Source organism: Moschus berezovskii, chromosome 12 (assembly GCF_049115385.1).
Source record: "Moschus berezovskii isolate FMDL1 chromosome 12, NW_MosBer_1.0, whole genome shotgun sequence".
NCBI classification, from domain to species: Eukaryota; Metazoa; Chordata; class Mammalia; order Artiodactyla; family Moschidae; genus Moschus; species Moschus berezovskii.
Genome location: NC_142471.1, coordinates 5,185,335 through 5,199,925, shown reverse-complemented (window position 1 = coordinate 5,199,925; position 14,591 = coordinate 5,185,335). Strand labels below are relative to the sequence as shown.

Sequence of the window (14,591 nt, the reverse complement as noted above, 5' to 3'; positions counted from 1 at the left end):
CACCTGCAATGCAGAAGACCCCAGTTCGATCCTGGGAAGATCCCCTGGAGAAGGGATAGGCTACCTACTCCAGTGTTCGTGGGCTTCCCTGGTGGTTCAGATGGTAAAGAATCCGCCTGTAATGCAGGAAACCTGGGTTCAGTCCCTGGGTTGGGAAGATCCCCTGGAAGAAGGCATGACAACCCACTCCAGTATTCTTTCCTAGAGAATCCCCATAGACAGAAGAACCTGGCGAACTACAGTCCATGGGGTCACAAAGAATCAGACATGACTGAGGGACTAAGCATAGCACAGCACAATGCAAAAGAACCTATACATTGGCCTGATCCAATCTGTTGTGACCTTATCGGTTGGAATTGGAATTGCACCATTTTGTAGATAAAAGGAAACTAAGTATATACCTGAACTTCTCAGATTTCAAATGGTGTTGAAAAATTGCTTTGTTTTTATTTTTTTTAAACTCAGTTAAAAGGGACTAAAACAGTCTTTTCAAAAGAGGCATCTAAAAGTGTTTCTAATTTTGTATATGGGCTTGGGTTTTGTAACCAAGGAAAAAGCTCCTATCAAATATGGGAAAAAAAAGAATACAGCAGCAGTACCAAATTAATCAGCCCCAGTGTTGGTTGCTTAAACATGTTTGAACTCTCCAGGTACACAGTGCACTCTCTGGGTACACAGAAGATACCATTCACAGTATTGTAAGAATACAGATTCTCCAAGCATCCTGTGCACAGCGTTCCCCAGGGGTCACTAAGGGAAGGCGCCTTTCCCCACACTTCCCTCCACAAGCATGAAATGGGAATTAAATCAGAAAATAGGAGCAAAACATAAACCAAAAACTTTAACAATTCAGACAGTTCTAAATATTAGTCTAGTGATAATTGTGCTTCCCAGGTGCCTTAGCAGGTAAAGAATCTACCACAGTGCAGGAGATGCAGAAGACATGGGTTCAATCCCTGGGTCGGGAAGATCCCCTGGAGAAGGGAATGGCAACTCACTCCACTATTCTTGCCTGGAGAACCCCATGGACAGAGGAGCCTGGCAGGCTACAGTTCATAGGGTTGCAGAGAGTTGAACACGACTGAAGGAAGAAAGAATTAAGAACTATGATAAAAGCATCTTTTTCTTTTCTAGTAAGTGAAGATGAAGAAGAGATTACCTAGTAAAGTCTTTGGTCTACAGCAGGGAGTAGGCCTTAAACAAAAAGACTGCTTCAGAAACTTATATTTAAATGGAAAAACAAAGTAAAAATTAAGTAACTATACTTCAGAAACATTCTACAGAGGCTGTGAAAGAAAACAAAAAGAAAAGAAAGCAATCAAATGATTTTCTTAAAAAACTTGCAATTGAAATTTCTGTGCAAATTGTAAATTTAATTAGTGATCATTTTTTCTTTGAATATTGGTAAGCCAACATAAATTAGTTCATAAAATGAACACACAAGTGAACAAAATTAGAAATGAGGAAGGAAATTAATATTAAATAGATGAGAGATGATAGCATGATTAAGGAATGTCACTTTATTCCTATGTAGGAATAAATCTGATGAATAAGATAATTGGATATTTCCTGCAAGAAAGTGGAGGGGACAGGAGCATGAGAAGCAGTAAGTAGAAGTCAGAGTGTTGAGGGCACTGAAAAAATTATGCAAGAATATTTCCAAATCCAAAAATCACCCAAAACTAATGTTTACAGTTAATTATTTTCAAAGTTTCAAAGAGCGATAATGCCCTTGCATAAATTTTTCTTGAAATGTATTAGCAGCCTCATTGCATAATAGGATTCTTTCCTCATAGCACATAGAAATGAAAAATTGTAAGACAATCTTAGTCATTAATGTTGATGTAAGACAGCTTAGATGAAGCTCAGTCATAAATTGAAAAGATGTTCATTGTTATTAGCAAGAAGTTAGCTGGTTTAATAAAAGAAAACCTTTAATTATAATAAGTTATAATAGATGAAGTCATTAAAAGTTGTCATATCAATTTCTCAGAAAGGGTATGTATAATAAAAACCTATTTCTAATAAAAATTAAGAATCGAGAGATACCTTCAAACCCTAACAAAGAATATCAACTTTATTCCATAATGCTTTTAAAAGTTCAAGTATAGTTGATTTACAATGTTATGTTACTTTCAGCTGTACAACAAAGTGATTCAGATATATATATTATATATACAAACGTGTGTATAAATATTTATTTTTTCTTTTTCATTCTCCTTTCCCTTATATAATATTACAGGATATTGAATATAGCTATATAATACTATACTAAATAACACTTAATGGAAAAAAATTTTTTAATGTTTGAAGTGTATCACTTAAGTCTGGAGACCAAACAAGGGTATCCTCGGAGATCATGTCATTTAATTTTGTACTGGAATCCAGTATTCGAAAGAGTAAATTTTGAAACTAAGGAAATATTTGTGGATATAATTCTATATCTAGAAAATATAAATCAAAAAGAAATTATTAGATATTATAAAGTCGGTATTCTAAAATATAGTTCATATTTTAATAAGCCTCATTTCAAAGCATTGTTGGCATTTTCAGTTATCTATTTCTGTATAACAAACCACCCTAAAATTTATGACTAAAGACTATAGTTTGTTATGTCTCATGATTCCGTTGGTTGGCCAGGCTCAGCTGAGTAGTTCTGTTTCCTGTGTTTTCAGTTGATGTCAGTCATACAGCTGTATTCAGCTGGAGCTCAACTGGGTCTGGAGCATTAAGGTGACTCCTCTTATATGCCTGTTCCTGAAACACTGGGATCTGGCTGGAGCCTTGTCTCCAGCAAATTGTACTTCTTCACATGTGACTTAAGGTATCATAAGGAGAGCATAAGCAGAGATATGTGATATTTCAAGACCCAGAACATTATATCCACCACATCCTATTGGGTAGAGGAAGTCCACGGCCAGCCCAGATCCCAGGATGGAAGTAGGCTCTTCCTCCTGGTGTGAGGAGTGGCATGTGCAGCCGTCCACATAGCAGTCATAAAGGACATTCCTTGGGAGCTCACCCATCGTTTGAATCGTAAGGAGAGGAAGCACTGGGCACTTTGATACCTGACAAGTCCTGACATATGGAAGGATAGGAATGGGTAGAAAGTACACAGGAAGGATGAGAGCCCTTCCTGAGTTAACTCACAGATTTTGTGCCATTTTAGTTCAGATATCTGTAGGATACTTGCATCCATTTGGAAAATAGATGAATAATGGTCAACAATAAAAGTTTACTGTAAGTCAGTAATAATTAAAACAACATAGTAATGATTCAAAAAATAGAAATTAGTCCTTTTGAAGAAAAAAAAAAAAAAAGAGCCTAGACCAAAATCGGTGTATATTTAAGAGCTAAATGGGAATGGGATGGGATTTCCATACTCCATTTGGATTTAGGAATTGGAAAAGTCGATTCTAGAAAAAGTAAAGACGAAGATTAATGTTTTAGAAGCATGCCAGTAACATAACTATAGATTTGTGAGAGAACATACAAAATGTAATGGGACCAGATAAAAGTGTTTAAATCTTTTATGAACCTGGAAGAGAATATTAAAGGGGGAACTGGGGAACATGGATAAGATTTGTGATAAATTTGACAGGTGAAACCCAAGTGTCTCCAGTGAATGACCACCAAAAAATACCAAATGCCTGAGAAACAAATGGTCAGGACATATGACACATGGTCCAAGAGAAGGATCACACAATAAGTAAGGACTTGAAAAGTGTTCAGCCACACATGTAAATGTAGACAGTAATGAGCTGCCTTGCGAGTATGAAAAACCACGCAGCAGCTCTGAATAGTTAGGAAGAACACCCTCAGCTGGTATCATTACAAAGATTATAAAACAATCCATCTTTGTGTTCAAGCACTATGACAGCATATAACTGGAGCCAGAAAATGTATCCCTCCTTTGACAAGAAATCCCACTCCTGAGAACCTGCTTACGGGCAATGATTCAAAAGAATAGAAAGCGTTCAATACAGAAATGCTATGCAGCGTTGTTAAACATTAATTCATAAGTGAATAGATGTGTTATGCAACTCTGCTCCAAAACCAGTGTCTAAAAATTGAGAACTTTATAAACTTGTGAGAGAGAAGGTGAGTCAAGTGCAGAGTGCCTTTCTCCCCAGGGCCCATGCCTGCCATTGCCTTCTCCTGTGATAGTTTGAAAACTGGCTGAGTCCCAGTCCTGGCTTGCTTCCATGTGGGCGGTTGTTTTGTTTGCAGGGAAAGGGGTGAGATGTGACCCTCCACCCAGCAGAACTCCTACACAGCACCCCTCATCAATGTTATTATACACTGAGACCATCATCTGTCACCCTTGCATGCTTTTCACTTCCTTTATGTATGAAGTGAAAAGAATAATGTAGGGTAGAGAGGGACCAAATGATATAGAGAGAGATCCCATCCCCGCAATGTGTTCAAGCGTACAAACCCAACAAGCAAAGCTGGCTGTGAGTCGGACAATGAAACCGGAGGAGAGTGGAGTCTTTTTAAAAGTCCTAGGATTTAAGGTAGTTCTCATTTGTCAGAATATCTGGGGTGGCCAATTGGTGTGTTCTGGGCATTTGTTAAGTGGATGATCTTGTCTTAAGTGGAATGAAGCGTTAAAGGCAGCTTTATAAACTGATGATCAGAGACTGGATGTCAGTATCCCACACAGCTCCCTGCAGGCCTTTCCTCCCCTCGGGATTTCAGCTCTTCCCCACTGGTGGTAATTATTGCAAGCGGATGTGTGAGCGAGTGGCATGTGCAGAATTAACTCATTTATCAGACACCACTGTGGAAATGACATAGTTCATGTAAGTGTTTTTTCCGGAAAAGTACAAGTTTACACTTTCGTTAGATTACCTATGCCCTTGGTTTCTTGAACAGAGCATGAAAAGCATACATTTTAAACAAATTTTTAATTGGAGGATAATTGCTTTCTAATTTTGTGTTCGTTTCTGCCATACAGTGACTCAAGTCAGCCGTAAGGGTATGTGTGTATATATGTATATCCCTTCCCTCGTTAGCCTCCATCGCAGCCACCCCCAACCCACTCCTCTAGGTCATCACAGCGCGCTGGGCTGGCTTCCCTGCATTATATAGCAATGTGTGTGTGCTCACTTGTAGCTCGAGAGCCCCAACTTTTCTATAATGTGTAGTCTAGCAAAGACATTAGAACAGCTTTGCTTGTGCAAATGGGTTTCATTTCATTTAGCCTTCCACACGCATGTCCTGTATGGCATGCATCTGGGGCATATCTGTTCTCCTGGTCCTGGCCCTCAGCAGACACGGCTAGTTGATCAGAGCACTCGTCCCTCATGAAGCAGGCTTGGCCTTATGGGGTTCGTCGCTCCACACAGCTGGCCTGGGGTCATGGGGATTGTTTGCAGGCAGCTGTTGTGTCAGCCAGCTCAGCTCAAGACTGATAACGGGGTAGCCTACTGACTGTGCATCCTCTTGTTCGATGCTAAACGCCCTAAGATGAGAGACTGACAGTAAGCAACAAGGTCTCCCTGTGTAGCACAGGGAGCTATATTCAATATCCTGTAATAAGCACAATGGAAAAGAATATCTATGTATATAACCGAATTGCTTTGCTCTACAGCAGAACTCAGCACATTATACATCAACTATACTTCAATCAAATGAACTTTAAAAACAAGAAACTGATGTTGCAATCAGGTTTTTTAAAGATGATTTCAAGGGAAAACATGTACAGTGTGCGTAGTGGGATCCTTGCTGTGCTCACCATTTACATGAAGTTCGTACCCTGAGCCTCCCTTTTTCTTATAGTCTTGTCTGTGCCTTTTGGTTCAATGTCAGTAATTTCTTGGTTACTGAATATTTATTATTACCGAAATAAGCTCTGGAGGAATAAAGTTTCTCCTGGAAACTGTCACTAAATTAGCCATTTTACAAAGTAGTTTAGTGTCTGTACTTAATCAAGTAGCATTCTAGTTGCATTTCAACCTCCCAAGCTTTTTGGATTCAAAGTGGAATCTTCTTTGTGAAATTACATTGTTGGCAAAACTCTATATTTGGCTTCTTGCCTCCTGACTGGTAGGACCTCATTTCTCCCCAAGGAATGTTTGAATGGCTGCCAGTAGTAAGTTCTGTTTCTTCAAATATGTGGGTATTTTATCAATTCAGGTAAATATAGATGAAGCAAGCCAAGATGTTTTCATTGAGATATTTAGGCTTGATGATCAGAACCAACTATATTAAGAAAGATAGAAACTAACTGAATTATCAGTGGGTTGCATAGAATGTGGATGAGTCAACAAAACTCTTTTAAAAAGTGAGAAAAATAAATCTTTTCTTTCATTCCTTTGGTTCAGTAGTTAAATTCACTATGAAATAAAAAAATGTGTCTGCTTTTTTTTTTTTTTAAGTGGTAATCGTTTCCTGATCCAGGGCTGTCACAAGACAGAAGGTTATCTCGGCACCCTGGCAGCCCAGACCCCCACCCTTCCCCAGAGCCACTAACCCCAGCCTGTGTGCCCATCCTTCCTTCCCCACCTCTGCTGGTCACATCTCATCAGGCGTAAACGCAGGCAATGCCCAAATTATGCTGTTAATCTCTTTTCAAAAGCGTCTTTATTTTATATTGGAGTATAGCGGGTTAACAATGTTAATAGTTTCAGGTAGATAGCAAAGGGACTCAGCCATGCATAGACATGTATCCATCCTTCCCCCAACTCCCCTCTCATCCAGGCTGCCACATGACATGAAGAAGGGTTCCCTGTGCCATACAATAGGACCTTGGTGGTTATCCATTTTCAATATAGCAGTGTATACATGTCCATCCCAAACTCCCTGACTATCCCTACCCCCATCCTTCCCTCCCCAGAAACCAGAGGTTCATTCTCTATATGCTCAATCATAATTAAGCTACAAATTATTTCATCAGATGTATAAATCCTATTAGTCTATGAAATTGGGAACATGGTCATCTCTCAGGAATGTATAGTTATAGAAGGTCTGTCATCCTATAGAAGGTGCAAAGTGTGGAGTGGGCCCTTAAGCCTTTCCGGAATGTTGGCTGAAGGACACCTGAGTACCTGTCAGCAGGCATTGAGGAGTCATGATGGAGGAGAGGGACGTCCAACTGGGAACCTGCTGTATGCTCCTTCAGGTGGGGTGCTCAGCACGGCACCCTGGCCCTGCAGCCTGGCTCCTTCCAGGGCTCCTGGCAGCTCCACCATCCTGTCTAATTAACAGGCTGTGTGGGACCCTCCAGAAGCCACCAGCTGAGCAGGTAGCTTCATTAGGAGATGCAGCCAGCAGCCAGGGGGAGACATAATAGGTTAAATTAAGCACAGAGTGCCCATGACACGGACCCCAGTGTGGTTTCTCAGCCATTAATCAAACCATGTGAAAAAGCGACAGCAGTGCTAACACACCTGCTGCATCCCTCAGAGTCCAACTGCAGATGCGCTCAGGCACGGGCGTGTGGAGGGGGAGTCAGTGTGGGTGATGAGATGCATCCCTGGTCCTCACCTCCACCTTGCTGAAAAGCAGGGTTTTCTCTTCATGCCTTTCTGCATTTCTGGGCCTGTGTTCTCGTGTTTAGCCCTCAGAGCTGGGCCAGTCTGGTGCCCATTTCAAAGAATATCACATTCCCTTTCCTGTCCAACTCCAGACATTGAATGCGAAGTCACTGGTGCCAGGAACAGAAATGGCCCTGTGCTGTTTTGGGGGCGGGGGCGGGGGGAGGGAAGGTAGTCATGCTGATCATTGCTGCCGTGCTGCAGATCTTCCTCTAAGGGTTTTAGTGAAAATATTTGCTAATCTCTCTCACTACCACCATCTTCACCTTCAGGGAGAGGGTCATTCAAACAGACCCAAAATGCTCACACCTTCCTGCAGCTGGATTGGCATGTGTGTGGCATGCAACTTAACTGTTGTGCATGACAGCGATGGGTCCAGCCAGGAGCATTACATGTGAAACGTACAATCTGACCACGTTCTTTGGCATTGTATTACAGTCTCTCAGGGGAGGTCTTGGCTTCACACAACATAAATACACAGGCAGACATGCACACACACTTACACACATCTGCAGATATGCACACACATATACACATGTGGCCCTCTTACACCCACACGTCTGTTTTTCATAGGACCCGTCACCTGAGCCTTACATGTACCCCAGAGGCTCTCAAGTGAGGAGAGATATTACTGTTCAAAGGAAAATTCTAAATCTTATTTCAGGTCTTGACTCAGATGAAGAACTTGGGCTGCTCTGTCATCACACATCCTATCTAGGTGATTGTTTGGGGCTGATTGTGGGTGCTCCATTCCCCATAACCTTTCCTTTCTGTTTCATTATCTGCACGTGTGCATGGTTATAGAAGCGCGGAGGGTTGGGGACGCACAGGGTGACATGTCCGGGCCATCATGTCTCAAGGATGCTCTCCAGGTCTGGAGAGAGGTGCCTCTCCTGGGTTCTGTCCACCACCCGATGCCGTTCTTCCACACCCAGTGACAGCTTTGGCTTTTCTTTGGATGTGCACAGAAGAGAGATTGGCTGTAGCAAATCCAGTGTCTGTTCGTTGTCCCCATGGCTGTGGTGTCTGTGTGCCATGCAGCCCAGCAGGATGGCCAATCTGAATGCTTGCTGATTGTCAGCAGCTTGCCTGAGTTTGTTTTTCTTTGTTTTTTTAAAACACGGCAATAACTGGTGGGGGGAGGGGCAGATTTTATTTAGAAACTATTCATTTCCACAAGGAGACAGTGCCTTGCAGCTATTCCTAACCCTTCTGTCTGTGTGTGTCTCCCCTCCGCAGACCAGAGAGTGGCATCCTTCTGTACCCTGACAGACATGCACCCCGAGCAGGACCTGGAAGGGGCCCAGGAGCTGCCTCTGTGTGTCGATCCTGGCAGCAGTAAAGATTTCATGGACCCAGCCGGGTATGTGACGCCTGTGGTGTGCCTCCTTCCCATGTCCCAGGCCCCAGCAATTAACAGAAGCTCAGCCCAGAGCAGCTAGGAGACCGTTTCACCTGTCTTCACGTAGTCCTGAAGGACCCAGAGAAGGGACTGAGCAGGCCTAACTCTGCTTCCTGCCTTGCTGGGCTGGATGGAGCTTGTGCTCCACGGGCGAGTCCTGCCTCCAAGACATGTAGCCCATGCCCTGGATGGTGAGGCTGAGTTCCCGCATGGGAGGGAGTGGCCCCAGTCAGTGTCTGCCGCTTGATCATGGCAGCAGCACTGGACGGGACTCCTTGCTGACCACTCTCCCTCTGCCAGGCTGCACGCACTCAACTTCTGAGCACACATGCCCTGGGGCTTCCACCCAGCCCCTCACCTTCCACTGAAGTGTCCCCGAGCCAGCTGTCTCTACCCCTGTGTTCTTTTTTCTGCTGCACCACACAGCACGTGGGATCTTAGTTCCCCAGCTGGGGATTGAACCCATGCCCCTTGCATGGACAACACAGAGTCCTCACCACTGGAGCACCAGGGAAGTCCCTCTGTCCCTGTGTTCAGGATCAGGATGTGTTCATCACCCACAGGTGTTACTTTCTTTCTCAGTGCCATCCACTCCTAATTTCCACTCTTCTGTCAACTTGAGTGGTCAATGACTTGCATGTTCATCTTGGTGATGAATTTCTTGATACTTTCTTGATAGAGAAAGGCAAATTGGGGAAATTGAGTCTCTCTTTGGTTCCCAGGACTTGATTCTGGTCTGCCTAATCTTGGCTACCTAAATGCATTTAGATCATCTATCTTTTGTTTTCTTACCAATGTATATGCCAATAGAGATTCTGAAGCCCCTTTTAAGTCAAAAGCAACCCGGGAGGGATTTTCCACCAAAGCAGTGACATGTTGACTTTCAACATGTGACATAATCTTATTTATTTCCTTGCTGTGCTCTTGGCACATGATAGAACGTCTTCCATGAAAACATTGCCAACTTTCTGAATGTCCTGGCTTGACTTCAGCTCTCTAGAGTTGTTCTAAGTCATTCCTTCCTTGCTAGGGAGCGGTCTCCATCAACACTGACTGGGAAGGTCAACCAGCTGGAGTTGATTCTTCGGCAGCTGCAGACAGACCTTCGGAAGGTAAAGCAATCAATTGGAAGTTCCTGCTCAGAACTCTTTCTCTTATTCAGTCAACCCCTTTTAACTACTAGGAATAAAAAGAAAGACCCTTGAGAACAATAAGTGCCCTAATCAAAGCCCAACAGTAAATGGGAATGGAGACACCCAAGGTCTGACTCCATCTCTTGCCCACAGCTACTATATTTTATTGTAGGAGACACAAGATCCGGTAGATCTGACTGAACGAGGATGAGCCTTTGGGTCTTCAGAGTGAGGTAGACACGCAGCATACTAGCATTTGTCAATTCAGTGGGTAATCTGTTATGAGTTGCCCTAAAAAGAGTTAGTGAGTGCCAGGAAGCCTGGTCTCCCCAAGCTATGGTCCCCGCAGTGAGTCAGCGTCTTCTCTACCTATCACCTGTGTGTGCTCAGTCCTCAAAAGACATGACATTGTTTGTTCCATAGACATTAGCTGAGCTTTTGTTGAATTATCATTGCCATGCTGGGTAGGTGCTTCGATCTCCAGGAAAATGAGATGGGGTACAGTAGCTGGAGGCTGATAGTTGGGTGGGGAGGGTTTTGTTGGTGAAAAAAGGGAGAAGTAACAGCTGGCATGAATGCTGGTGGAAATAACCCAGTTGGGAGGGAAATAATGGTGGGAGTAAAGAGTGTAATATCTTAAGCCTAACAAGGAGGGTGTAGACCCAGATGTGAGTAGGGACTATTCTCAGTAGTTAGCAGAGCAGAGTGTGTCTGAGTGATTCACCCACGAGTGAAGTCTACCTCAGAGATATTGCAGGTCTGGTTCCAGACTACTGCAATTAAGTGAATATCACGGTAAATTGAGTCACATGAATATTTTGGTTTCTCAGTTCATATAAAAATTATGTTTACACTGTACTATACTGTAGTCTGTTAAGTGTACAATAGCATTATGTCTACAAAAACAATGTATATACCTTCATTAAAAAATACTTTATGCTAGAAAGTGCCAAAACAATTACAATAGTAACACTGAAGGTCAGAGAGCACCGTAACAAATGTAGTACGATGGGAAAGTTTGGAATATTGGGAGAATTACCAGATGTGACACAGAAACATGAAGTGAGCAGATACAGTTGGCTAAATGGTGCTGAGAGACTTGCTTAACGCAGGGTTGCCACAAACCTACAAACTGTAAAACATCAGTCTCTGCAAAGTCTAGTGAAGTGAGGCGTGGCTGTAGTCCAAACAGAGACAGGTTGACAGAGTTCTCCTCTAGTTTATTTCTTTATCCCGGAACTGAGAGTGAGCAGTGGGAAAGAGGTGAGAGATGTAAGGAGGGACGGAAGGTGTAGAATGGAGGGTAATTGGGTATTTAGTGGGACTGTAGCATAAATTAGGTTTATGAACCTCCTCCAGCATGAATGACCAGCTGTCCTAGTTTACCCGATGGGTTTAGGACACAGAACTTGTAAAGCTGGCACCAGGAATGTCTCAGACCAACTGGGATTGCTGGTACATCCCTATAGGTGTAGGATAATTGGAGAGTTGAATTTAGCCAACATTAGAGTCATGCAGTTTGTAAAGGATATGATTAAACTGAGGGACTCAGAGTCTAAGCTGAGTGAGGAGGAATAATGTCCCTGCAGTGGGTGTCAGTGGACAGTGGCCGTCAGGCAAGACTAGTGGATTAAGATCATTCTTGAGGGGTGGATACTGGAGAAATTATTTTAAAAAGACAGCAGGCAGTGATCAGGCAGTCAGGGCTTGAAACATTTAGGAACATGTGCAGTTATCAGTAATAGCTTCAAGGTCCAGGACATGGCTGAGGCGGGGTGAGGGGCACTGAGGATGGTGGGCTTAAGATCACAGAAAGGCTGAGTCATACGGATTGTCTGTTGGGTCTTGAAATCATTAACAGACATGATGAATGGGGAAGGAAAGAAGAAAAGTGAACCATGTTCTAGAATCTTCCATGATGGGAAGGGCTGGAGATATAGTTAACCATGGAAAAGAGCAGGGGTGCCAGGTCTTACAGCCAATGTCATGGTCTCAAAGGAGCTGGGATTTTAGGGGAGAGCAGTTACCTGCACTGGGCAGCAGGGGCGAGGTGTTGGCCTCCCTTGCCTCTAACCAACATGCTCTTCAGAACAGCCCTCACCCTTCTGAGCTGCTGGGAAAGCAGCATCCCCAAGAGAGAGCCAAGACTCATTTACAGCTGACATGAAAGGAACGCTCATGGAAGAAGGTGTTGAGAGTATGAAGGTTTCAGTGACAGGACACACTCTGTGGGTAGACAAGAAGGACTGAGGGTCGTGAGAGGCTGGCAGCTGGGCTGCAGCAGGGATGTCTGAGCTGTGTTGGGAATGAGAGCCCCAGAGCTCGGGGAGAACAGGAGCTTGAGCCTCTGGTAGTGACCAAGAGAAGATCAGACTTGAGTGGGCTGAGTTAGCAGCCAGTCCTAATCCAAGCCTCCTCTTGAGACCAGTGTCTTTGTTCATTAGATGAGGCAAGTGGTGTTGGGGACGGGCTGTGGAGGGACAGGAAAAAGGAGCAAACATCAAGGACAGGACCAGACTTGCTGAGGTGGCCAGTCTCCTGAAGAGGCTGAGCTCCCAGCTCAGTGCTGCAGGCGTGTCTGCGGTGTTGACAATCAAGTCACCTCCCTTTAAAAATAGCACTCACTGTGATGATGACCCCCCACCGCCTCTTTCTCTCTGGGTCAAGACATCCCTGTCAGCATTTGGGAGCTCAAATTTGTGTCTATTGGACACACATTACTGTCTATTGGGAACTCTGTATGTGATTCTTCTAAAAAATCTTGATTATTTGGACAGTTTTTAGTAGCACACTTTGAAGGTTATTATGGAAATACACCTTCCCAGGAAAGCTTTCAGATGAGAAGAGATGGTGAAAACCAAGCCCACAATCAGCAGCTCTGCGGATTCTGACTTGTCCTGTAAGAAGGCGTGCCGGGGAAGCTCTGTCCTCCTATCCAAGGCTACACCTCTTCCGAGGCCCCCTTTTTCAGAGAGAAGATGATCGAAACTGGTTAATCATCTTCCCATGCAGCAGCTGTCTTGTTCCTATTGGGAACAAAGTGGGATGAAAGGAAAGAATATTCGTAGTTACTTACTCTCACCCTGTCTGGGGAAGCCGGAACAGGCAGTCAGATCCCCTCTGCCCCTAAGAAATAAATAAATCTGTAAAATACATAGATTCATAAATAGGGGTAGAAGTGCTCAGACTGCAGCTGGGAGGGGCGACTGTGCCCGGCAGGCGCGTGACTTTGTCTCCACCCCCCTCTCCCAGGAGAAGCAGGACAAGGCGGTGCTGCAGGCGGAGGTGCAGCATCTGCGGCAGGACAACCTGCGTCTGCAGGAGGAGTCGCAGACGGCTGCGGCCCAGCTGCGCAGGTTCACAGAGTGGTTCTTCAGCACCGTCGACAAGAAGCCGTAACCAGGCCACCACCCAGCGGGGACCCTGGGGAAGCCCGGTGTCCCTTCGTAGTCGCCAACACGTGGTTTCTTGCTGTGCTTCTGGCCCATCGTAGCTGTGTGTGCTGTCCCACCCTGTCTAGCACCATGCCCCCAGCAGGACAGGGAGCCACCGTGTGACTGCAGAGAGCAGCACCTGTGAAGATGAATGTAACGCTGGTGTCGAGATGAATGTAAACTCTGGTGTCAGTGTGGACCTTTCAGGCTCTGCTGAAGTGGAGCTCTGTGTGGGCTTACCTCACGAGGGACGATGGTTGGGCTTTATGTATCAGGTGACCCGGTAGAGATATTAAAGCAGTTTACCATAGTTTGGGCTTTAGAATTGTAAAATAAACATGAGAACAAATAATCAGACATATACTTTAATGTTAAAGGTGCTCTATTTTTTTGGATGTACAGTAGTTTTATTTCCACAGCCACATTATCATAGCAATAAGAAAGAAGCAGATGAAATAGTTGGAAAAGCCGTGTCAGGGCAGGGGGAACAGAAAAAGCACTGATGTGTCTAACACAAGTTCAAATGCAGTTCCTTTACTTATTTATTTGCAGGAGCAAACGGTGCCTGAATATTAACAGTGTTCTGATTAAAAAAAAAAAAAAAGGATTCATATGCCTTGTAAATGGCTCACTGAGTAGTCACTTCAACTCTTAGTTCACTTTTGTATAGTTAATGCTCTGTTGAAAAAAAGCATCAACCTGCTTACTTACGAGAGCTCTCCTGTGTGCCGTGAGCCAGCAGAATCACTTGTACAATGCCAAATCTGTTTATCTTTGTACAGAAGCTTTGATGAAGTGTCTTGTATTTAACACCCTTATTTAAGCTTATTTAACCTTAAACTGTTAATTTTATAAACTTTGGTTTCACCTGCACTCTGACGGAGGGCGGTGTAGGTGGCAGAGGGCTCAAGAGGCTGAGCTTGCCAGAGCAGAGTGAGGAGCGGGGCCGGACCTTCTAACAACTGGATGCTGCTAGTAACAAGTTGTTTGTATTGCTTTACCATTTTTAACTGTTCTATTTGAGATGAACGTACATTTTGCTTTTTTAAATAAATGTTTAAAATGAGTCCACACAAGGAAC

The 14,591-nt window shown here is 43.9% G+C and overlaps 1 protein-coding gene across 5 annotated transcripts in view; it reads left to right on the top strand.

Annotated features, from left to right (window-relative positions):
* Positions 1 to 14,142, top strand: part of SIPA1L2 (signal induced proliferation associated 1 like 2) — a 256,679-nt gene extending 242,537 nt beyond the window's left edge. For 4 of the 5 annotated variants that reach the window (XM_055425802.2, XM_055425803.2, XM_055425800.2 and 1 more), the window contains 4 exons: positions 8,206 to 8,259; positions 8,781 to 8,904; positions 9,974 to 10,055; positions 13,329 to 14,142. In XM_055425802.2, the coding sequence (XP_055281777.2) occupies positions 8,206 to 8,259; positions 8,781 to 8,904; positions 9,974 to 10,055; positions 13,329 to 13,475 (407 nt within the window). In that variant the 3' untranslated portion in view covers positions 13,476 to 14,142. The remainder of the gene's footprint in view (positions 1 to 8,205; positions 8,260 to 8,780; positions 8,905 to 9,973; positions 10,056 to 13,328) is intronic. The other variant, XM_055425805.2, reaches the window with a different exon arrangement.
* Positions 14,143 to 14,591: the final 449 nt, after the last annotated feature.